At 43.1% G+C, this 26,317-nt stretch overlaps 1 protein-coding gene and 1 long non-coding RNA gene across 2 annotated transcripts in view; one reads left to right on the top strand and one right to left on the bottom strand.

The window, feature by feature from the left end:
- Positions 1-371: 371 nt before the first annotated feature.
- On the bottom strand, positions 372-19,725 carry LOC138282609 (uncharacterized). Its single transcript, XR_011200976.1, has 2 exons — positions 19,395-19,725; positions 372-1,403 (listed from the first exon to the last, which is right to left on the bottom strand). It is a non-coding gene; the product is annotated as an uncharacterized lncRNA (long non-coding RNA).
- A 716-nt stretch (positions 19,726-20,441) lies between these two features.
- Positions 20,442-26,317, top strand: part of CCBE1 (collagen and calcium binding EGF domains 1) — a 682,825-nt gene continuing 676,949 nt past the window's right edge. Inside the window, exons 1-2 of the mRNA XM_069220382.1 lie at positions 20,442-21,059; positions 21,980-22,060. Coding sequence (XP_069076483.1) covers positions 20,944-21,059; positions 21,980-22,060 — 197 coding nt within the window. The 5' untranslated portion in view covers positions 20,442-20,943. The remainder of the gene's footprint in view (positions 21,060-21,979; positions 22,061-26,317) is intronic.

Raw genomic sequence — 26,317 nt, 5'->3', positions numbered from 1 at the left:
CCTAAATATTAAACAATGTATACATTAATATGAGAACTAATGAATAAGTAGTGTGTAAATCATGTATAGATCATGGGAACAGTAGTTACGTGGGTTACAGATTAGCACATCATTGCGCACAAATAAGTGATGGTGACACTGAGTCACCAAAGGCACCCATCCATTTCATTTGAGTTTCAAAACATATTTTTTTTATCTTGTTCTGAAGTGTGCTTTCATGCTAGTTGGGTAATTGGGAATGAACTATCGAGGGTCCCTGGTGTGATCAGTAGCCCATCCAGGGAAATATACTTGAGTACAAACAAGAAGAAAATGAGCTACAACCAATGTTCAACATTTTTAAAAAAATGCAAAGCAAAAACTTATAAAAATAGATTCAAAGATAATATTTATTAAATGTGTATGTACATAAGAAAAAACAAGGATACCTTAACTTTATAGATATACAAATATAACACAGGGAAGTTAACAAATATAAGCCTGAATCATACATAAATGTTAAAAAACAATTTAATACAATGAATACAAATACATAAATATGCAACCACAATGACTCACAAGGACAAAGTGCCACACAAGACAAAACAACACAATGGTGATAACACAACAATTAGCATATAAAACTTTTAAACCTCACAAATACATTTGATTACGATTGAATATAAGCATTTCCTCTTTCGACAATAGCCATAACACAACTCAAAATAACATAATCCTGTTATTTCAATCATAGTTATCGCTCAGTCTTGTCTGATAATAACCAAATCATAAGTTCTCTGCACCAACAAAAGTAGGAACCAAGCCTTAGTTGGGTAATCCGCACAGTATGTTCATTGATCTCTAAAGCTTTGCAAATCTCCTGTAATACTGCTGAAATGAAGTGGAGTCCATGGTTTCTTGAGAGGTGACTCAAGATAACAAAATGTGGAATATAGTCCCTAAGTAAATGCTTAGCTGCATTTATGAAGTCTGCTGTTCTACATGGATATGCTTCCATCCACCCTAAAAAACAGATACATTCACAAATGCATAGAATTCAGAGGCACATGTTTGCATCTGTACAAAGTCCATTTGAAAATTTCTAAAAGGAGCCCCCAAGGAGGTGGGTGAGTAACAGGAGTGATCTTTATTTCTTCACCAACACAATGTGATAGGCTGCTGACAAAAGAGTGGCAATAGCTCTCAGCAATAGAAGGAATTAACGGTACATAGCAGTGTGTTGCCGCAGCATGAATTATACCATCCCTTCTGACATGGGGAGCTCCATGATACAATTGTGCAAAGTTGAAGATCAGACACTGTGGTTTTCCCACATGCCATTATCTGATTTTCCACACCCTTGCCAGGTCCCCTGTACAATTCTTCTTTGTTCAGTATTGCTTTTCAATTTCGGAGCGTTGCTCCTGCAAAAAAGACAAATCCTTTAGTGAAGTAACAAGGAACAAATCAATCTTGACAACATGCATAGCATTTTTATTTGTTCAAGATAGAGCAGCCTTTCTAGATCTGGAATCAGCAAGTGCATTCCCTTCGGTAACTTTATCATGAGAATTCCGATGGGAAGCACATTTGATAACTGCAATTCACAGAGACAAAAGAAAAACATTCAACAAATTCTGTCAATAAAATGCACATTTGTAATCAGGATACCAGCAGAAGTTAGAAAATCCCTCTATATCCAGAGTAGCCTAAAGTTGTGTCCAAAACCATACTTTGAATCTGTGAATACAGTTACAATCTTGTTTCTCTGCAATGATACAAGCTTGAGTGTAAGGGCAAGACGTTTAGCAACTTGAGCAGATTTCAAATTAGGTAAGCGGTGTATCTCAGCAACCTTACATACAGTGCATACAGTATATCCAGCAAACAGTTCACCTTCATCATTTCTAAGACACAATTCATCCACACAATAGATAAACTCACAATTTGGTACTGGTGCATCTGTGAGATCAATGTGGATCTGTGTTATATGTTAGTTCCTCAAAAAAAATGATAGGGTGCTTTCTCTTCACAGATGGGCATCAAAGATGTACACATTGATCTTGCCCCTCTTTTTGATGCTAGGAATAGGATTATTACTTCTACTAACAATTGAGACCAAAACACCTTGTTTGATAAGGTGTGGAATTCCTGCTTCGGCTCACGCATACAATGTAGTGCTTGCTTGTGTGTTAACTCCTTGTGTTCTGTTCAGCAGTGGTCCCATTGGCGCTAAACCATTTTCAGGGGAATCCATGGGCTCATCCCATCTGCTGGTATAGGGAAAATGTCCAGTAAACCCTCCTCCCCTTCTTTATCGCCCTCCTTATCTTTTTCTTTTGGTTCAGTGGTCTAGGAAATAGAGGCAGTAAAAGATGAGTTCTGTCCCTAAGTTGGCTCACTTGGTATTCCAGTCTCTTCTGTGTCTGTTTCAATCCACCGAATTGGGAATCAAGTTTGCATTTGTTCGTTCTTCATACCAATTTAAAAACTCTAGACATTTTTGTGCATCTACCTTATTTTTATGATTGTTCAATTTATTTTTCAGATTTTTCTAATGATCTATGTTAAAGGTACTTGTAGAGTTGTGTTCATGAAATGGAATGGAATGTAGGAGGGACAGGATTCTAGGTGGGGGTCTCGGAATGGGGAAGACTGGAGGTTGGGATCTGGAGAGAAGCTGGGAATTATGTCAGCTGTGCAAGATACCTATAGAAATAAAGAAGATTTTCCAGGATTCATCTTCGTGATTACTACATGAATTGCCGATGAGGAACTCTGCGCAGGGGGCAGAGACATGTGTAACTCCTAACCCCTGGATGAAAGAAATTGGATGGCAGTTCTACGAGATCAGAATCAAATTTAATGTAAGTTACAGAACCTACGTGGAACTTTTGGGGTTTTCAATTTGGGAAGAGCAGAGAAGTAAATTCATTTCTACAAATAATGCTGAAGTGAGCCCTGATTCATAAAGGAAATGTTTGGCTAATATACTGTTCAGCAACTAGCGTGTGCAACAAAACGCGATACGAAATTTATTATAAATCATTATGTGGTATGTTAAGCATATAGTGTAGTGCTACGAAATATCTTTATTTAAGAAGAAGAGAAAAAAAAATACTGCGCATTTATTAAAGGGAGCAACGGCCGCAGCACGCGGAATCGCCAGCACGCGAACTCCTCAGACAAATTATTTGTTATTATTTTGAATTATTATTTTAACTTCTTGTTTTAGATTGTTATGTTGGTTTATTAATTTAGATTGTTGTTTTAGTAAATTTTGGTAGTTTGTTGTTTTGCATTTTTTTTTCAGGATGGCTGAGCAGAATATTTCTGCGCCACCATGCTTTCTACCTGTACCAGGTGACCCTGCAATAACATGGAGAAGATGGAAAAATATATTTACAACGTACTTATTAGCCATAGCAAGGGATAAATAGAGTCCTGTAAGGAAGCAAGCGATCCTATTACATCTTTTGGGAGCAGAAGGTAGAAGGATATATGATGACTTACCTGAAATACCCTTGGGTACTGGAGAGGGACAACCGATGAATGTTTATGAGATGTCCCTGCATATGTTAGAAAAGCATTTTACTCCTAAGTTGAGTGTGGTATTTGAGCGTCACAAGTTATTTTCCCGAGTCCAAGCACATGATGAGGATGTAATGTCGTATATGGCTGCTTTGAGGGGTTTAGCTGTCACGTGTGATTTCCGTGACTTATGTGACTCTGATACGTGACCAAATAGTGCGTTGCACAAACAATAGTAAGGTGAAAGAGAAATTATTGTCCATGGATCCGATGTTAGAAGAATGCATTCAAATAGCAAGAAGTATGGAACAGACTGCTGCTTGGATGAAAGAAATTCAAGCAACTAGAACTTGTATGAAAGAATTAGGGCATGAGTCCAATATGGAAGTAAAGGAAGTTAAATCCAGGAAACAAGTGAGGATGCCAGAGTATGCAGAAATAAAGACTGGAGAGAAGAAAAAGATAAACATCTTGTGTTTTAGATGCGGATGTCCAGGGCATATAGCTTCTAGTCCTAGTTGCACAGCATGAACTTTAACGTGTAGATCATGCGGAAGAAATGGTCATATAGCCAAGGTATGCAGATCTAAAGGAAAAGTGTTAACGGGTAGCGTTAAATCTGTGAATGATGGTGAGGATGAACATCATGAAATTGTGCTGTCTGTTGATGGAGCTGAAGAGTCTGATGAACTGACTGCGGAATCGAGTAGCGGAAAGTGGAAGACAGAGAGCTTGTGTAAATTACAGAAACCACATTGCAATGTAAAGATGGATTCTACAATTGTAAAGATGTTGGTGGATTCTGGGAGTCTGTTCACACTCATATCGAGAGAAACGTATGAGAAGACCTTGGGGAAGAAATTTGCAGACCTGCTGAAGACAGATATAAAGGCAGTTGGAAATGGTGGGAAAAGAATAGAAATATTGGGAATGCAATGGACAGACATTTCATTAAAAAATAATGGAGTTCATGGGAAGGTGTACGTCACTGGTGAGGGATCGAACCTCCTGGGATGGCGGCATCAGAAGGACTTGAACATAATACTTGATCCGAATGCACAGGAACCAGTTATGGCAGTGGAGCAGATGGCTAATGTGGAATATTTAAAATCTAATGAGCAATGGTGTGAGGAATTAATGGCCAAGTTTCCAAGAGTCTTCACTGAGAAATTGGGGAAATTGAAGGGATTCACACACCATATAATTTTGAAAAGCAATGCAGTCCCAGTTGTACACAAAGTAAGGCCTGTACCGTTTTTGATGAAGGAACTACTGCGACAAGAATTGGATAAATTGCTCGAACAGATGATAATCTAACCCATAGAGTCATCTGAATGGTTGGCACCAATAGTTGTGGCACCTAAAGAAGGAAATAAGATCCGGTTATGAATTGACTTCAGGGATTTGAACAAGTGTATTTGGGTAGATAGGCAACCCTTACTGAACATTACGGACATGTTAAGTGTAATGGGAGGAGGTAAGGTATTTGCGTTTTGGACATGTCTGCAGCATATCATCAGGTCAACTTGCACCCAGAATCTCGACCTCTAACCTCATTTGTGATTCCGTTGGGAGCATTTTGGTATTGTAGGATGCCTTTCGGTCTAGCATCAGCGTCGGCCGTATTCCAAAGGATAATGCAGAACATCTTTAAAGATCTGAACAATGTACTGTGTTTACAGGATGACATAATAGTGGTAGGAAAATCTTTCATTGAACATGATGAGTTATTAGAGAACGTGCTAAAGAAAATGTAATACCATGGACTGACGGTAAAGAAAGAAAAGTGCCAGCTAAGGAAGGGTTGTGTGAACTACCTTGGGCATGAAATATCTGCAGATGGAATCAAACCAAAGAAAAGTATCGTGAAAGCGATTAGTGAAGCTCCTAGACCGAGTAACAAGGATCAATTGAGGTCTTGCCTCGGTTTAGCTGAGTATTGTTCGAAATTTGTTCACAATTTTGCTGAACTGGTGGAGCCAATGTTATTAAAAAAAGGAATGGAGTTTTAGTGGAGGACTGAAAGTGAAAGGGCATTTGAAGAGATTAAGCGATTGATTGCTAGTGCCTCTACGTTGGGGCATTTTGATGTTACAAAAAAACGATAGTAATGACTGATGTAGCAGTGTGGGTTTGGGTGCAGTATTAATTCAAATAGTGAACGGGGAGGAAAAGATCATTGGATTTGCTTCTCGACGTTTACAAGGAGCTGAAAGATCTTATTCTGCTATAGAAAAGGAGGCGATGACCTGTTGCTGGGGCATAAACCACTTTAGGTATTACCTATGGTGTTTACCTTTTACTCTTCGCACTGACCATAAGCCTCTAGTGCAAATTTTCAAAAGTGGACGTGGACTGGAAGGGAGTTTAACACCTCAAATTTCTAGATGGTTAATAAGCATAATTGATTTCGACTTCGTAGTGGAATTCGTGAAGGGAAGGAGAAATGTGGTGGCGGATTGTTTATCTCGGTTACCTATTGATGGAAGTGTTGATGAAGTGCATGATATGCAGTTGGCGGAATTTTCTATTGATGGAGAATTAGCACTAGGTGAAGATGAATGGGAGGAGGCAATAAGAAACGATATAGAGTATGATGAATTAAGAAGACTTATAATGGGTGAAGTTTCTGATGAGGTGCGGAGTAATTTGAAGCAGCATTTGATGGTGAGTGATGAACTGAGCGTGCAAGGTTTACGTGTGTTGAGGCGGGACAGAATTGTGCCTCCCATTAAGTTGAGAACAAGGTTGGTAAAGATTGTTCATGAAGGACATTTGGGGAGGAGTTTAACTAAGAGGAGGTTGCAACAGTTTTACTGGTGGCCTGGAATGGATAGGGATGTGGAGAAGATAGTGGAGGAATGTCAAGCTTGTAGGAATAGTGACAAATCAAAAGTGTCTGGGAACCGCCTTTGAGTTGTATACAATTTCCTGAAGCACCATGGGAAAAATTTGCCTTTGACTTGCTGGTGCCTGTGGACAAATTGGGAAGAAGGAATCGCTTTATAATGGTCTTAGTATACTATTATAGTAAGTGGTTTGTAGTCAAAACATCTGAACAAGTAACTACCAACAATGTTATAGAATTCCTTAGGGAAACATTTTTAGAGGAAGGTATTCCTAAGGTTTTGGTGACGGATAATGGAGTGCAATTGGTTTCAGCAGCTATGACACAGTTTCTTAATGTGTTGAGGGTGAAACATGAAAGGGTGGCACTGTTTCGACCACAGGCTAATGGATTAGTGGAAAGGGTGAATAGAATTGTAATGGAGAACATACAGTTGTCGTTGGCGAATGGGTTGAATTGGAGGATGGAATTGAGTAAGATGTTGTGGGCGCACAGAGTAACGCCTCACTCGGTGGCAGGGGTGTCACCTTTCGTTGTCCTTAAGGGAAGAGAGCCAGGAACAAAAGAATCTCCCTGGTGGACGAATGTGAAAAAACAGGTGAAGGTTGATCAGAAAAACATGAAGGGGAGAGTTGTGGACTTCCAAAGAAAGAATAAAATGAATTATGATAAAAGGAAGGGTGTGAAGAATGCTAGTGTGGAGTCTGGAGATCTGGTTGCAGTGAGGAAAGTTGGAATTAAAAAGAAAGGTGAAAGTAAATTTTATGATCCACAGAAGGTAGTATCAGTGAAGAATTCTGTGGTTAAGTTAGAGGATGGCAGAGAATGGAGTATGGGAAATCTGTGTAAGCTGAAGAATGTGTAAGGACTTTGCTAAATGACAGAATGGTTAAATGCATATATTATTGTATCTGTTTACATTTGAATTTGATATTACAGTATGTACAGTATGTATATAGTTTAAGGTAGGAAAAGTATTTAATAATGATATTATTTAAAATGTTTAAGGGGGAAGATGTGTAGAGTTGTGTTCATGAAATGGAATGGAATGTAGGAGGGACAGGATTCTAGGTGGGGGTCTTGGAATGGGGAAGACTGGAGGTTGGGATCTGGAGAGAAGCTGGGAGTTAAGTAAGCTGTTCAAGATACCTATAGAAATAAAGAAGATTTTCCTGTATTCATCTTCGTGATTACTACAGTACTATTATCAGAAAAAGATTTCTTCCCATCCTTGTTAGTGACTACAACCCACTTTTTCAAAACATATGCTCATGCCTTTACCATTCTGGTGGTAGACGGCAAGAGTCCCTTTTAGTAGGGATTTTTTTTACTTGAATTTTTCGGTCCCCGTAATGTCTTCTTCATTCACATACGGAAAACAAGAACATGATTGCCAGCCTTATGTCACAGCTCATCCTGTGGAGGGGTGAAGTCGGAAGGAAATGGAAAGAAGAGTAAGAGGCCCCTCAGTTATTTCTCTAAATGATCTCATGGAGGGAGGAAAGGTACTATACACTCATGCTTAAAGATCCTTTTGCATTTGGCTGATCTTTGGCTGTGCCCTCAAAGGGGCCAGTGGGAGTGGGTCAAACAGCCTCCTTCACACACACATTCACCCTTCAAGGGTCTTTGTTTCTGGCACTGGCATTACTCGTTCCTGCACTATTCTCTAGAGCCCACTCATTCTATACTGTGGAGTCTATACATACACTGTTTTTACCAAAGGACTCTTCCCATTCCAACCTTCTCAACCATTCTTTTAGCCCATCATTTCCTACCAAGACCATACTTTTGTGCACTTTAATAAATCACAAACATTATAAAATCAAATGTGTAAGAACCAAAGAATAGCAACAAATAATCAATTAGTATTTGTAGAGCGTGGCTACTCACCCGTGAGGGTCTCAATGCGCTGCATATGAATTTGTAGTCAGAGCATCTCATACTTGCGAGGACCCACCTGCCTGAGTTATCAGTTTTTTCTGGACAGCACCTTCACCCCTGCACCTTTCCTCATAAGAATTGCAATCCCTTTACAATGTTCAGCTTGATCTGAAACTACATAGTTCTTGTTCCACCTATATTTAGAAAAAATAGCTCTACTCTTAATTGTGGTTAAATGGGTCTCCTGCAGGACCATGACCTGGGCCATACTCTCTCCAAGATACAAAAGCATCAATCTCTGCCTCCCCCTTGACCTAGGGCCATTTACATTTTAAGTTAAAAAACGTAACTCCTTGCCTACCATCATTTAATTTCTGAGCATCTCCAGCCCTTCTTCCTTCTGTATACTTTATATTGATATTGATGTAAGTACTTGGAAAAATAGCATTTTGGTGATCTTGAAGACATTTTTATTTTGTTTTTTCCCCACTGCTCCCCACCCTGTGCCCCTTCCCAACCCCCACCCTGGGGAACCCTCCCAGTACTATATGGCATTTTAAATGCCTATGAGCATCCCCCGGGAGGAAATGATATACATAATAAAACAATATATATAATAATGAGCCTCAAGCATTTGTACCCATTTTAATGGAATCAATCAGTGCAGCCACATCTTCCACTGTATGGTAGTGATACATCTGATTATTCAACATGATATGTAGCATTGTGGGTAATTTTAGTTGCGTCTTGGTCCCCAGCTTGGGCAGCTCTTCCATTCTCCTACCAAGCTCCCACTGATGCTGGTCTGTAGCCTTTGACATGATAGCAAAGGAATAATCTTTGGTGGTGAGAGATCCACTCTTCAGAGCAATAACCAAGATGGCCTCTTTCACTCTGTAAGAAATGTTTTTTACAAGATCTTCCTTGGTTTTTGATGTTTCAGATTATTTTTTAATTAATCTTTGTGGGCTCTCTGTACCTCTTGTTCGAGATTAATATCAGGCCTAACTTTGAGGACAGTGTCCTGTAAAAGTGCTATAATAAAGGACTTTTTATTACCACCATCCTCAGCTTCTGGTACATTTAAGAGTCGAAGATTATTCCTCCAGGAATGATTCTTGATCCTCTCTAAGTCCTCCCTCAAACCCTGATTTTCCTAGCTCAGCAGGGTAGTTCCAGTTGCATTCTTCTGTATATTTTGTTTGACCAACACGACCTCTTCCTCTAGCGCTCTAGTCCATGCGGCTACCTCTTCCAATTTCTGGGCTAACGCTAGGCAAGAAGTTTGAATCCCCGATTGATTAGCCTCAGACACCTCAAATTTACTCTTGGTCTCTGCTTTAAGGCCCAGAAGAATATCTGCCAGCGACTCCACCTGTGCCCACACCATCTCAACCCCACCTGATCCGCTAAGGGCCTCAGCAGGGGAAGTCTTCTCCTGCTGATCTCCCTGGCAGAGCTTGCCTGCTTGCTTAGACCTCTCTGGGGCAGTGAGAACCTCAAACCTGTTCTTAGTAGTTATCTGTGGGATGCACTGGGTGGAGTCATTTGTGCCAAAACTGATTCCTGCGCTAAATGAATTTTGTGCTGCTCGTACTGATCACACATGAAGAAATATGAGGGGGTTCCATACTCTGGCTCTGTATTCCCCTAGCCTCCTCAGGGGCCCCTTCAATGCTTTGGTGAAGAGCAGGAGAGGCCGTGACTTTGAGGAAGTTGAGTGATGGTTTCACTTTAGTATAAGGAACAGGTACTTTCCTGCCCCTGGCCCCTAATATCTTATTAGGAAGTCTTGCTGACTTCCCAATCTTACGATTTTAGGCCCTGGGACCTCCCCAATAGTACTACGTAGTACTACGTTGAGTTTCACAATGATTTCAGGGACCATCAAGGAGAAATCAGCCTCAAGACTTACCTCAGAGATGAATGCAGTATGTGTGCGAAGTCTATACCTTGAAGTTTTACCTAGGCTGCGTCCTCTCTTATTCATAGAGACAGGGTCCTGGTACCTCTTAGCTACATCCACAGCCTCAACTCTCCTCCACATCTGCCTCACTGCTCCGAGGTTAGAGGACTTTAACACACAGTAGCAGTCCTCCCCAAGTGTTCCACTGCCTCCAGACTCCCAGTCCAGGAAAGCACCTCAAGGCTTGAGCTGGCAATTTCTCATGCCCGTCCTGCTGCACTGGACTTAGGGCTTCCTCCCAGAGTGGGATTCCTGAGCTGGCTTCCGTGGTGAAGGAAAGCAGCTCGGCACTGCTACAAAAGCAGGAAAGCAGCTTTAATATTAGATGTCACTAAGAAGAGGCACACCTCCCCTCCATCTGAGGGCCACAGTATGATGCAGCCAGTGGCGGCCCGTCCTTTACGGCGGAGGGGCCACGCCCCCCCACCTTTTGCCCCTCATGAAGAGTGTCTGTCAGGCTGAACAAAGGTCAGCCTGACAGACACTCTCCATGTTCAGCTCAGGCAGCCAGGAGCAGACATGTGCGATTTTCTCACACTCCTGGCTGCCTGAGCTGAACTTTGCTGGTCTGAGGAGGTCACAGCTCCTATGGGCGTGACCTCCTCGGCTCAGCAAAGGTGCCTCGAGGCCATCCCCTGGGTGACGAGGAAAGCGTCACCAATTGACACTCTCCCTGCCCTTCTTCTGGAATCCAAGAGTTGGATCGGCTCTGGAAAAAGGTAGTGGCAACTGTTTCATTAATATTACAGGACCTGCCTCCCCTGCTATAGTCTGGGAAACTTTTAAAGCCTTCATACGGGGTGGGGGGTCTTACGAAGTCAAGTATATTTCAAGGATAAATTAGAGCGGGCAGAGCTTTCCTCCCTGGAAAAGAAATATGGATATTGGAGGCTACCCTGCAGGCACAAAACTCCCCTCCGGGTAGGGATACAGTAGTGAAGAGGTTGAAAGAGGTGCAGCACAATTTTAGAATTAAGCTTGATAAGAAGTGAAGGCAAAAATGACATAGCCTTTATGAGTATGGGGAAAGATTAGGATCACTCTTGGCATGGAAAGTGAGATAAGAGAGGACTATTAATAACATCAAGGAACTGATCATTAATTCCCAGGAGACATCTCTGAAAAGGCAGAAGAAATGCACGAACACCTGATCTCCCTTTTCTCTGTGCGATATGTGGAGGAGGTCTCTCTGGACCTGGATAGGCTCAGGGAATGGATGAGGGATAATGACCTTCCCAGCCTCATACAGTTGGGAAAGAGGTCTCTTGAGGTGCAGATCACTGAGGCAGAATTTTGGGAGCATCTGAAACATGATAAGAATGGGCGGATGCCATTCCCTCAGAGCTTTAAAAGCTATTGAAGGAAGTAGTTGTACCTGTGTGAGGTAAACTGGTCAATTCTATTTATTTGGAGAACACCTAGATCCCAGAGTCATGGAGGGAAGCCATGTTAGTGCTAATCTTAAAAAACAAAAAAGGAGAATTTATATCGGACAATTTCTCTACTAAACGCAGATTACACGTTTTTTTCTAGCATTTTGGCTTGCAGATTGGCCAAACTAGCCCCTCAATTAATCCACCCTGATCAAAAGGGTTTTTTCCCCAAGCGCCAGATCCATGAGCACAGTCAACAACTAATTGGCTCCATCGACCCAGGCACCGCCTATTTGTTCCCTTTGGTATTTGCTACTATTGATGCAGCCAAGGCTTTCAACTGAGTGCGCTGGGCTTATCTATGGGAGGTCTTGGCAGCATTAGGTATCGGCCAATGTTTTGTCTCAACCCTCCAGAGGCTATATGCAAACTCATTTGCTCGAATTCTATTTAATGGGTCCTTGACTAGGGGCTTCAGGTTTTGTAGAGGCAGGGGTGTCGTCTCTCTCCTCTCCTGCTTGACCTTTATAGCTTCACCCTGCAGAAGTGAGGGATAAGCTCCTTCAGTCACTAGGAGGTGGAATCTCACCTGTAGTCACACATTCGTCAAGGTTGAGATTCTTTGTCTTGCACCTAAGGTAGTACCTCCCTAGTGCTGTAACATCATCACTATTGACGTATTACCTTAGGTGCAAGACGAGGTGTTAGAATCAAGCTAAGCCCCACACCGGTGTTGTTTGGGGGGGGATACTGTATTGCATAGCCTCTTGGGTAGATCTCAGCGATGCCTGCTGTTCTACCTAGTGCTTCTCCCTACAAGGGAGATCTCCTAACGCTGGTTGGACCCATTACCTCCCTCTCCAGAGTACTGGTAAAGGCTTCGCACCAGACATGCAGATTGGATTTAGGGAGCTGTCCAGGTAGGGCTGATGCTACCTGGACTGATTTTCTAAGGTGGAGTGGTATGTCAGTTCTGGAAAATCAAGTCTCCCATGATTACACCCAAACACTAATGAGAAATGGGTTTCTAGCCCAAGCTGTTGTGGTGGGCCCAATGCAAGTGCATCAGGATTGAAGCCGGTCCCTCAACGTGGTATAGCCTGAGTTTGCACCAGCTTTGGTGGTATGAGGTAAAAAAAAGAGAAGCAAATACAATGAGGTACAGTAGAAAAGCCGATTTCACTAAATCTACACTTTTCCTTTAACTATGCCAGTTTCAAAATGAAGCTACGCCTACTTGAACTAAGTGTGCAAAGTACTACAGTGAAATGCAAACTTACAGTACTTTACAATGTGTGTCAATGTGCGATAATACAAAAGCTTTAGTAGTAAATTAAACAGGTATAAAACAAAGCCATGTGTTACATTACACATTGGTGGTTGCCACTGCCTCTAACAGTTAGCTCAGAGTTTTTTATTTCTATAACTCTAGTGCTGTTTGACAAGTCTGCAAAAACCTATTGAAAAAAATAAAAATTCATCCACTTCAGTTTCTTTACTGAAACTTTTGCGCTGATCCCTGAGGTGAGAGCCAAGAAAGAGGGAGGGCCCCTAAAGTGTGATTTCCTTATTAATTCTCAAAAGGAAATGTTGCTGTCTGATACAGAAAAAAAGCAGTTGAAAGGAGTTACATTAAAATTTGCATATAGTTAGAACTTACTCTGAAAGTGTACTTTTGTGGATTTCGTGTAAACCCGTTTTAAAAAAATTAGTATTTTAATAGCGGTTTAAATTAGCGGTGGGTGTTATTGTCTGCACTTTATTCGGCGGAATTACATTAGAATTCTGTGTGATTCTTCGGAATTCCACTCGATGGCACACCGTGACAGGTCTAAGGGTTGGGAAAGTGCGTCCAGGAAAGCCTCTGCCCCAGAGCATTGCAGGAATTGCACAGATGTGATTTACTATGGAACTAACTAACTGCATTTTTTCAAACTGATTTTACGGAAGCAATCTTATTGATTATGTCACTGGTGATGTGATATCACTAGTGATGCCACTGGTAATAACATCTGTGATGTTCTCTGTGACTTCAAATGTGAGGTCGTGCGTGGTGGAATTTCAGTGGTTTTGTGTTTTTGATCATAATCATAATAGACTTCAAATGCATTTATGTCTAGAGAATTTATGAGATAGCTAAATAACAGGTGTTAACAGAGAACAATAACAAGTTATAGTTCTAGAACTTATCTCAACCTGTGTTGTCAGTGCCAGATAGGCAGGTTATTTGCCCTTGCCCAGTAGGGGCTTAGCATGGGATGTGGCCTTTGCTTTATTCATAAAATATGACTTTGTGAATTACATCTGTGTTAAGAGAACATATGTCTTATACCAGCTGTGAGGGCTGGGTCGGGTGATCTGGTTACCAAGGCAGAAGATATAGCTGCCACTTTTGCGATGTACTATCGACACATGATACTCATCACTCATGCCCCCTGGCAAAGTGCGCTCAACCACTTCTGGCAGATGTATCCCTTCCTATTCTTACTTGAGCCCAGAGTACCTCCTTGGATGAACCCATTACAATCGAGGCGATCCGAGAGGCCATACACAGTCTGAAGCCTGGGAAGACTCCAGGACCAGATGGCTTTCCCCTTGAGTATTATTTGTCCTTCTGTGACATATTGTCCCCCCAACTTCTCCGTCTTTATACTGAAGCATTACAAATGGGAGCCTTCTGCCGCGAGTTGAACCTGGTGGCCACTGTCGTCATCCCCAAGACAAATCATCTCTCTGTTGACTGCGAAATGTATCGTACCATATCTCTAATTAACACAGACATACATTTGTTCGCTAAATTTCTAGCAACAAGACTCCAAATGGTCATTGCGTCTTTAATCCACCCAGACTAATGTGGCTTCATGCCTAATGGCAGCACAAGACACCTCATATGCCGTTTACAGTCACACAGAGATACCTTCCCAGTGACCTTGCCCTATTGCTTGTTGATTTCAAAAAAGTCTTTGACACAGTAGACTGTGACTACTTGCGGCAGGTGCTTGAACTAATGGGGTTTGATACCCAGTTGCGGAGAATTACATCTCTCCTTTAATTACACCCGAAAGGACAGGTATTCATTAACAGGGTGCTGTCTGAACCATTTTATATGGAACAAGGAACCTGTCAGGGCTGCCCCCTTATCTCCCCTTTTCTTTGTCCTGGCTATAGAGCCACTGGCAAGGCTGATTAGATGTGATGCACAGATGTGGGGTCGGTGTTGGGAGGGTGCTCCTGAGGACAGAATTTCATTACATGCTGACAATGTTTTATTATATTTAGCAGAACCTGACACCTCAGGTCCAAGAGCCCTGAACCGTCTTCAATTATTTGAGGAGGCCCCTAGTCTTCATTTGAACGTGGAAAAATCCCTCTTGGTCCTATTGAGAGGAGACAATGCCTCAAGCGAATGGCAGATGAATATCCCCATTGGCACCCCTCAACTTCAAATACTTGGGGATCCACGTCACCATGATGCCTGAACAAACTCATGTCCTAAACCTAACGCTCCTCATAAAGAAAACCAAGAATAGTCTGGCGGCATCGTATACCCTCCACCTTAATTTACTGGGTAGAGTTGCCCTGATCATGTACACCCAAATGAACTACCCATATTATAGCACCCGAGGCATGGTTCAGTGAGGTGGTAGTGCTGGTGCGGTCTTTTCTTTTACGAGGACGTCCCCCCAGAATTGCCCATGCTTAATGCTGTAGCTCGGTCTATGATGGAGGGATTGATGTAGTAGATATCCAGCTGGATTACTGGGCATCCCACCTTCTGGTAGTGAATGACTGGCTGACGGGCAACTAGAGTCACCCCCATATATCGCCTGGAGCTTGACAAACTCAGTTTAGATGGGTTGCATGAGTATCTATATGGCTGTCCAATACCCCAGGTGCTCCCAGAGTTACCAGGGAGATCTTTTTGATATGAAGATGGGCCCTTCGATTTATGGGATGGGACGGTTACCTGATGGGCAGACTCCTGTCTGGCATGCTGTCAAGGTTGGAGGGCTTCAGTAGATGGAACCTGTTGGGTATCACGAAGCTCGCTAACTTCTGGCAAGGTTCCAATAAGTATTTATTCGCCAACCTTCAGTCCCAATTCTCCCTTTCACGAACACAATTCCACAATTACCTCAAGGTGTGACACGCCCCTGAGCTGTTATAAATCACAACTCCTGGATCTGCCATAATTCAGTCCTCTCAAGGTGAAGCTGCTGATGGGAAGGATGGGAGATGGTGGGATCTCTCAGAAATACTGCACTTTGGTCAATAATGCCCACGAAACGTTGGAGTGGCTTCTCCAGACATGTGAGGACTGGATCGGAGAGCTTGATGAGGTTGAATGGTGGGAGGCATGGTTGGTCCCAGGCGAACTAGCGAGATCAGCCAGCTGCACTACACATATATGTATCCACAACATCTATACAGAGCTGGCTTCCTTCCCAATTCCACCTGTAGGTGGTGTAGCCCCCCCCAGTTGATTTCTTTCACACTTTTTGGAAATGTCCAATAATAACCCCTTACTGGTCTAAAATAAAACGTACATTGCTGGCAGTGTTGGAAGCCTCAGTTCAACTGACTCCTAAATTAGCGTTGTTGGGTGCCGTGGGAGATATGGGTGTTCCTCGCAGGGATAGAGCCTTGGTGGGCACTGCAACCTTGCTGGCTAAAAGGGACATTGCTCAAGCGTGGAAAAGTCCAGATCCCCTGAGGCTGGACCAATGGTGTGCTGGGATGGATTGGTGTGCCAGCCAAGAAAACCCGGTTTATAAGGCCTGTGGGTGCCATAAGAAGTTCTCGAAAATCTGGCTTAAATTGTGGTAATACTTTGGATTAACTGTTTAATTGTATGAAGTGTGGTACATTGTTGATTGCAATGTGGCAGCTACAGGGTGGGAGTACTGTATTAGGGACAAACATTATGAAAAGTATTGGAGGAGTTGTACTCCTATATTTCTCCATTGTAAACTGCAATGCCTTTATTGTATCTTTTCATGATAACATTAATAAAAGTTGTTTATCAAAAAAAAAATGATGTCTTAATCCTGGAAAACCATGAGTAAGATCTGAGTTAGAGCTAGGGTAAGATAATAGTACTCACAGAAAATGTATGTCAGGTTTGGAAAAGTGTAAGTCTCAGCTAACGAGAGTAAGACAACTACTCATAGAGCTATTAAGCTCTCGGGGGTGACTTCCTACATCATTCTGCCACCATCCTCACCCCCCTATTCCTAATGTCACAGCAGGAACAATTTATGGCTCCTACAGACTTTTGCTGCATTTAACCTGTGCTGTCTTCAATATGCTGTGGCTGCATTTTAATGTGCACCCTTGTTGAAATGTGTGTGTATTTATATATTTTTGAGCATTATTAACAAGGAGGAGAACAAGGATTTATTCTCAGATTTACTGACATAGTACCATTGCCTTTGAAACAAATTTGCTACAACGTATAGAAGTGTGTTTTTCTTTTTTTTAAACAAGGCCTCAATTTAGGCCTAAAGGGCATCTTGTTCGAAATCGGTGTCCTCCTGCATGTTCTCTGTTCATCATTTCTGCAACACACAGTCAAGCAGAGCATGCTTGTTTAATTCCATTAACCTTGGCTTTACTGTTCTCAAAGAAAACTTCCAAACACAGAAACAAAAAGTTGCATTTCCCAAGGTCCTTCCTTCTGCTCCCCGTACCTCATTCATTCACTGCAGCAAACTCTTGTAACTAGTTTGTCCTGTCATCTGTGGATGACATTAGCATAGAGTGGGCAGAATCAACATTCATGGAGTGTGATAGTGCTTAGATGTTGAGGCAACATGATGTTTCATAAAACTGTGCTCTGATTTGCTGAGAGAATAAATCTTTTGCTCACAGAATTATGATTTAGAAGAATTTGATGCTTTTCTATGCAAGAAAACTGTATGAAAACTCTGGATTTTTCGAATGAGACAGAAGACTTTCAAATGCTAGTGGGGATGCTGTCTTTTTTCTTACTAATTTTGGTGCTCACTTGGGACTTAAAGTATTACTGATTTTTCACCTTATTCTGTATTGCCTTATTTACTGAGCGTGTTCATGGCATTAATTATTTATGCATCTGCATCATATAATTTGTGTTCCGCACCTTTTAATTCAAATGTTTATAATATTTTTTTATATGTTTAACCCTGCCAGATAATTCAATTATCGAATCTGTCCTTACTAAATTGACTGAATTATGAAATGCTGTGAAGTACCTTATCTTGGGGACACAATGCCTCGTGAAATTGAGGTTTAACATTGTTTCTCTTTCATCAGCTAAGGTAATATTGTGGGGTGTACTTTTTTTGGGGTGGTCCGTGCCCTTTCCAAAGTTTAATTGTTGTGCCACAAATATCCACTGGATTCTGTTTTGATGTTTATTATTTACAAAGGCACGTGGGCTGAAAGCAGTAAAATGGAACTGACGTAACCACGCAGAGGACACACGCGGCGTGACTGTGCAAAAACATTTTTGGAATGACGCCGCCCGCCCGGTTTGGCCTCCAGCTGACACGTCTAAGTAGGAATGAGTGGCGCCCTGCCACGGAAGGTAATTGCTCTTCCGGGGGCAAGTGGAGACAGGGGGGTGGGTGGACTCTCTTGTTCCTGATGAAAGGGGCAACGAAGCAAAACATTCTCCTGACAAAGCTTGGTGTCGTCACCATTAACAAGATACATGAGAGCGACCTAGGTTTTCGCGATCCCCTCACCTCTTCTTGTTTGAAACACGTGTTTTTTTGCAGTTTTATATAGCGCTAACTGGACCCGAAGGTACTGGAGCGCTATACATGAGCACCATATACACTAAACAAGATAAAAATCATTTTTTACTTGTATCTTCCTCAACATTTCCCTGTCACATGCTTTCTGCGATGATGCAAAGACCAAATGTAAAGTTTAATGTTCATCGCTGTGTTGTAAATTCCACATCACCAGTTATAAATGTTTTTCACAGAATCAGAATCCATTAGAAATATGTTTTAGAAGAAAATGGCAATATATGAGAACGAACAGGAGAAAATTGCTAGTTAGATATTAACACCAACTGTAACCACTAAGTAGTTCTAACAAAGGCACAGATCTTGTGATATAACATATTCTCGTGTAAACTATTAGGTCCTGCAGATAGAACAGTGTGTTGACCAGTTAAGGCTGGTTTATGGAAATCTGAGCGGAAATTAAAGAGATGCTGCTATAAAGTACCTGGCGGATAGTTTCCTATTCATTTTCACATATTTACATCGTGAGGTACTGGTAGCAAAGGTTTTCCCCCAGCTATTTCACTAACCTGCTTCTCCTTCCATTTCTTCCAAAAACATATCCAGGCAACTAGAATCAGAATAAATCGCTTGCAACTTGCCAGTGAGTGTTTTCATGCAACAGATAGAGGGTATAAATGGATTACAATCAGCTGTGGGGGGAGGGGTGGTCCCTTTCTAAGAATACCTGGGGAAGACGGTGTGGCGAGCATCGCATCTAGCTGTCCGGATGGCGCTCCCAAATGGGTGCCTTAGGAGGCACCGGCTTGAATGCTGCAAGACAGTCATTCTTCCGATGTTGTTAAAATCTGAGTACAACCGCATGTTTTAGAGCGCTCAGAGACAGAAGAGCTGCTGCATCTAGCGCTGTATCGGACCCGGTTATTGCTGTACCGCTGGCTGTGGTACAATCCCTCTCTGTATAATGGGTTTCAGACATGCCGGGTCTCTGTGGCGTGGCGCGTGAGGAAGAAGCGCGAGCGGAAGGGGTCTGTGGTGCATTAGAGATCATGCAGCCAAGGTCTGACTCCACTTACCGTGCCGTCTCCCTGTGATGTTCCCCGCTGAGCCGTGTGATATACTGCATGTCTGGGGACCGTGGTGACAGGAGACACAGAGTACCCAAGACAATAAAAGTGCACGTGGACTTTACATAACACACTTTTAAACCGTGTTTGTTTAAGGGTGGCGTCCTTTAGAGGAGGGAGCGTGGCATCCCTTTGAAGGGCGCGGAGTTAAGTGTCTGTGACAGCGGAGCTCCCGGGATGGTCTGACTGCACTTTAACGGCAGCGCACGAAGGATGGTGCCCCCTCCCACGCCCGGGGGTCTAAGTGCACTGCGCGTGGGCGCCACAGACCCATAAAACGACCGCTAGGCTCCCGAGCGAAGCAACAACCGCCCAGCCTGAGCTAAACTGTTCAGAAGTGCAGTCACGCGCATTCGCGAAACCCTCTAAGCACTTAAGAACTTTTCGTGCGAGGTCACTAAAAATGGGAGCCAGTTCATAGAGCACGGTGTAAAAAAAGGATACGTGTGCGCTATAATTACAACTCAGTTTAGTAAGGGCTAATATACCATATTTGTTTAGTGTATTCCTTACCCAGCTACAAAGCACAATGTTGTTTATAAGACGATGCTTTCCAGCGTAGCTGTTCAGAAGTAATGACATACATTTTCAAATTTTTACAGATACTCCAAAACTAAAATGTTAAAGACTAAGGTAAGTGTCCAGCATAGCACTGCAAGGGGCATCATGCACGTTTTCATTTCAATTCACCCGCCAAAAAATAAATGTACATATTGGAAAAAGCACTATGGAGATACTTGCATCAAGGGTTCCCAGTCCCAACTCCCTGCCTCCTCGCTCCCTAGCCTGGCACCGGTGAGAGGTGGATAGAAGGAGGAGCCCTCCCTCCCTCAGCACAGCTCTACCCCCAGGTCACCGCCAAAACAAACACAGCCCATCACAAGCATCGCATGGCCATGTGCCCCGTCAGACGAGAGGCATCCCCCCTACAGAGAGGAGGCAAGGGAGCATCCAGGAGAGGGCAGTCTGTCACAGGAGGAGGAGGGAGAGTGGAGCGACTGGAGAGCCATAGCCAAATGAGAGGAGGTGATTAGCTCAGCAAAGACGGGAGAGAAGAAATAAAAAAGAGTGTAAATTAAGAAAAAAAGATAATAGAAGAAGAGGAAGGCACATTGGAGCAGCAAAAACAAAACAGTAGATGAAGAGGAAAAGACATGGAACAAAATGTGAAAAGAGGAGGAGAACAGAAGGGATAGAAGAGTAAAAGGTGCGCTGACAGAGGACGGGGTTTCCATAAAACAAACTACGTAGAAGGCTTTGCTCTCTCTGGAGGAAAGCAGGGCTCCTCGTGGACGATCGGTGGACTCCTCGTGGTCCCGCCGCTTCCTGTGGCACCCCGGGACCCACAGCTTCGATCTCTAGCACCTCAGGGGCTGTGTTTGGATCCTGTTCCAACAGCGCCCCCTAGCGGCCGGGTGCTGCGCCTCTGACAGGAGCAGGCGGGAGCGCTCCGAGGCGACCGCGGGGACAGACACTCTGCCGCCCTTCACCCGGGCCAATGAGCGAACGGGGCGCGCTCAGCCGCGGGGTCTGCCGCAGCCTGGGCTGCCTTTGGCTGCTTCTGGCCCTGGGACTGGCCTGGACCTACCGAGAGGAGGCGGAAGACGCAGACAGGTGGGTGACTGAGGCTGGACTGGTATAGGGGTGACCACGGCGCCCCCTAGTGTCAGCCTTCTGCGACGCCGCCGTGGCCGAAGGCTCACACCTGTGACTTAGTCTTAAGTGTATGTGGATCAGGAGCAAAGTGAACTGCAAGGGGTCATTATGCATCTTATTCCGGACACATGTTTATATAAATAAATTGTGTCACATTGGCAGCCATAGACAACTATCTAAAAAACTTCACCCAAAACTGTATGAGTGTTAATTTTTCGTTTGCATTCAGATGCTTGGTTTGGCTTTTAATGTCATACGTATATGCTCCTGTATGACTGGTTATAGTGAAGGCGATGATAAACTTCGGACACACTGCTGCCGACCCTTCCTTCTCAGTGTCCAGGGAAAGGAGAGAAGTCCAAATGCTGCCAGGTCTTGGCATTTGACCTTTCCAGAGCATAAGCCGCACTTAATCATCATTTAAGGGGTTCCTTTAGATGTGTTCCTGCTCTCCCTTGCGTATTTTTAGATGCCCGTAGTGTGCTTAGGGCACTCTCCCCAAATAGCAGTCGAGAAACTAAAGAGAGTTTAGTAATGTGCCCCAAATCACACGTGCGTTCAGCGACGAGCCAGTTCCCGATTCTCCCAAGAGAACCGAGAAACTGGAAAGGCTTTAGCTATTCCTCCCAAATCACGAATGCAGCCAGAGTTCGCGATTAAAACCGAGGCAAACATAATAGGAAATGCGTTCAGAATGAAAAGGATTTCTTTACGCGATGCGTCGTTACATAACCAGGTTGTAGGACTGAAAACAAAGAAAGGACAAAAACTAACAGAAAATGTAAATATCTTACACATTCAAGTACGTTTGAAGAACGTTTCTAATTTGATGGATCTGAAACGAGTTTGATTAAACCATTGTATATATTCCCTTTTAGGGAAATGTGTTCAGAAAATAAGATAGCGACAACCAAGTACCCCTGCTTAAAAGTCTCCGGGGAGCTGACCACGTGCTTCAGGTAGGATACTTTAAACGTTTTAAAGATGGGAGAAAAAAACAATTATGTTTCTCCACGAAGAATTTCCCAGAAAACTGGAAACATTGATTTTCGCGGAGAAATACTTGCAAGTGAGTCCAGGGTGGCGGTGTCACGAGGACTAGAGTGCAGCAGCAAAAACTAGAGTCTAGTTTTCTTAACGTCAAATCCATTTCAAGCACTTTTGTTTGTTTGCAAACCTTTTCAAGGCCAATACAGTGTTTTTGTATTGATTGTGTTTTTGAAAGCCCCTGAACTCCTACTAGTTTCAGCAATGCTGTCAAGTAGCCTCACACTAAATGTGACGCATTTGCCCACAGCTCGCCGTTTAACTGACGCCGCTTTGTATTCTGGGACTTGTAGGGTCGATTTCCATTTTAACTATGTCCCACTGGTTAGTTACAAGGAGCGGCACTGACTGAAGGTGTGATCTTACGGCGGACCAGCTGTCAGCTCACACCACGAAGCTATTGTCTATTGATTTTTGTGGAGTCGACTGGAAAAGTTGAAGCTAAAATAGCACAATGAATGGTATTGCTTGTCGGCCCACGGCTATATGTATAAAGAGAAACGTGAAACTACAAGCCCCAGCATTCTTACTGCTGCAGGCTGTAAAACCAGGACTGGCCGAATGGCAGTCTCCTGGAATTGGTCAGCTGTTAGTTGAATAAACAGTTTTCCACTATACTTTCTGCTGCTAATGGCAATTTTGCGTGCGAATGGTGTTTCCTGGAGGGTAAACTCAATTTCCATATGTGGACCTACTATATATTCAGAATGAACACTTGTGTCTGTCATGTTGGCAGGAGTAACCGTTTTTAAACTGTTTGCTTGTTGTTTACAGAAAAAAAGCGTAGAGCAAATTATAACCAGAGAGGGTCTGCAGTGTTTGGCTGGCAGTGTCAGCGTTGTTTCCCTTCGTTGCTCGGTATCTGTGACCTGCTGGAGGCCTGGCTTACTGGATATTTGGCAGGGTACCGAATTGCTCTTGAAAGCTGCATTCCTGTAACATATTTGATGCAGTACTGCTGAGCAGGAAATGCCGGGGTAGCTGATCAGAACGTGGATGTGAAGCCTCACGTGTGGAGAGGAATACTTTAACTGTTGAACATCTGAAAATATTCTTTTGGAGTTTTTTTTAATTATTTCTTCTTTTTGTAACAGACACCCTGGTGTACTTTTCTTTAGGAATGCTGGTCTGTTTACTGTGTACTCAAAGATGTTATGTTATGGTATGCAGATGTGTAGAGCTCGCAGTCACCCAGTAGGGTTTTCTGGAGCTCAGCAGGTGTGTGTCTAGGGGCACCTGGGGCCTAGTGGGACTACTGAAAAAAATCCAGGTCTTCAGCTTGTTGCAGAATTCAAGAAGTGAGGTCACACTTTTGTATAGCGAAAGGTCGTTTCATAGGAAAAGGCTGGACTGCTGGATCAATTTTCTGTATGTGTGGGATTTGTGCAAGTAGTAGTCTGGGCGAGCGGCGGTGTCTTGAAGGTTTGTGAAAGCAGATGCGATTGTTGAGGTATCTTGAGCCAGTGTTCTGTAGCGCCTTGCAAGTGTGGTTAAAGAGTTTTGACACATCTGTATCTGTGGCTAGGTTTCCCTGCTGTACGCCTGTTTTTAGAATGGCAGGTGGCGTTGCCTGTTTTAGTGCAGTCAACCATGGACCAGTGAAAGCGCTACACAATTATGTGTTTTCAGTCACGCCAAAACAATGCTTGAAAGTGCTTTTGGTGTTGCAGCTGCCACGTTTGCTATTAATCATAGCTGCCAAGTAGCATAGTGTCACATGTAACACCTTCGGCAAGTCCTGGATTTTTAGCCAACAGCGTGGTGCACTCTAGAACGTGTAGGCTGGCTTTTAGCATTGTAGTTGAGGCTCAAAAATATTATCCAACAAAGCGGTTTTAGCTTAAAAAAACAGGATTGGCTGAAAGTGTGCCCCTGAAATTGAGTCATAATACTCCATAAGTATTGTGCCTTTGTAGATCTTCCCTTGTTTTGTGTGTCTTGCATTGTTCAGGGGAAAGCCTGTGTAGCAAAACAGGAATTATGAATGATAACATTGTGGGGTGCACAGTTATAAATGCCAAGTAGTTGTATAGTTGGGGCTTCACCAGGTCCACCTATGTAATTAACATCAAAACATTGCATGCTGGGATTCTTTAGGTCCATATTTATAGTGGAAAATTTGGTGGCCAAAAATCCATTATCCCTTCACAAGATGCTTTGCATGCAGTGCCGTCAGATGTTAATGAGAGGATGGAGAGGGCACACTCTGCATCATGGAGCACATATGTGAGGTTTCATTCCATACTGAATATTTAGTTGCGTGAATCATCTTTAGTTAGTGTTCTGAAGTTCCAGTTCTAGAGATGTGGTGGCTGAGCCTTTCAAGTGCAAGATGCTCTCACATTGAATTGTCTACCACTGGATAGCCTTGGAGAGCCTTGAGTTCCCAAGTTCTTCAAATTTCTGAAGACTTTGCTTTTCACACTGTAAGACATTCCACCTGCCTTTTGCATTGTGTTTTACTTAGAGCTGCAAGAGACTGTTGTAAGGGTGCCATCCTGTATCTGAGCTCCATTCCCGCTTACACCTCCTGGGGTTAGCTTTCACTGCTCATATTCACAACACTTAGAGCATTACATTTGGAGAAGGGAGTGACTAACAATTCAGTTGGAATGGGATAGTATCTTAGACCCCAGGATGTCAATAGCAACCACCTACTGCACCAGGACCCAGAGATCAGTCCTCACAACCCTTTCTATCTATAGTCCCTTATCTACGAACAAGTAGATGTAGTTCAGTGGGTGCCTTTTAGCTAAAAAAAATATATTATAATCTAATCCCAATGGTATAATTTTCCTAAAATATGCCGTTAATAAACACTATTATATATCTGGGTCTGCCCTCCAGCAGTGTCTCATTTGTTGAGCAGGGAAGTCCCTTTGCTTTACCTTGAGAACCACTCCCATCCCAACTGTGGTCTAATAGTGAGTAGGAGACATGCTTCTGTCCCCTCCTCCGCGTGTAACTAAATTATGTGCTACTGAGAAACAACTTCATATATGTATTCCCATGCTAACGATTTTGCTAAAATTTAGAGTTTGTAGAATAAGGCTGAACACTGGCTGTAAGAGTGTGATAGACACCTGGACCGAAACCCAAAACACATTGGATATCACCCAAGATGAGGCAGGGTGAGATGGTGCCTAGTCTCACACTCTATACATCAAGCAGTGCACCTACAAGTACTGGAGCAAGCAGCCCTACCTTACAGCCTCAGTTCTCCTGCTCGAAAGACTTATTTGATGTTGGGTAACTCATGTTCTCCCTACGCCCCTGTCTCCTTATTTGCCTTTGAGTGTGAACTTCAAAGCAGGTTCAATACAATTAAAAAGCACCCAGGACTCATTGTAAGTTCCCCTCCCCTGGACAATTTGTGTTCACACACGCTTGCATTATATTTTTGTGGCTAAATGGGTGCAGTTATCACCTGATAGGCGCCTTGTACCCTACTGCCCCTGATGAGGAAACGTCATGGAGTGCTATATGGTATGCTTTTGCTATTCCGTTTTCCAAGTTAGATGAGTCTCGGTATTTTCTTAACCTGCTGATTTTGGGGTTCTGCCCTGAAGCTGGGGATCGGATTGTTCCAAATTTTTGGTTTTAGTATTCCCAGAAACCTTCCTCCATGTTTCAGTCGTTTTTGTTGGAGCAGAGTCGAGTTAGGTGATGTAAGATCGGCGGCTCTCATTCAGTGAGTGGGCAGCTTATGTAAGTGCAGGCCATGTGAATAATGCGTAGTAGTTTTAATTTAACTGCTCCTATGAGGGGGAATCCACCCTTTCCAATCACGCCAGCAATTAATTTCTTTGTAGGTGGTGCCTTGACCCCTCTTCTCCACGTCCCACACTCACTTTGGAGACCAGAACTTATCTTACATCATCAGATTTTGGCCCAGAGGAAGGGATAAAAAGACAGAAATGGGAGAATGAAGAAGGCGGAGAAATGAAAACAGCGACAAAGGGAGACATCAAGGATGAAGAGAACAAATAGGAATAAAAAAAGAGACAAAGTGTAGGACTGCAATAGAAAGAGGAATGATGAGCAATCAAGAACAAAAAGGAGGTCATTCTGCAGACCCGGTCCGGTGCCTTATAAGGTCCCTGGGCTCCTGCTGCAACATTTATTTATAGACTCTGAAGCAAGAACGCCCTTTTTATTAACGAGGAAGC

Source organism: Pleurodeles waltl, chromosome 1_1 (assembly GCF_031143425.1).
Source record: "Pleurodeles waltl isolate 20211129_DDA chromosome 1_1, aPleWal1.hap1.20221129, whole genome shotgun sequence".
Classification (NCBI taxonomy): domain Eukaryota; kingdom Metazoa; phylum Chordata; class Amphibia; order Caudata; family Salamandridae; genus Pleurodeles; species Pleurodeles waltl.
Note: the sequence above shows the minus strand (reverse complement) of the source record. Positions and strands in the feature narration are given on the sequence as shown.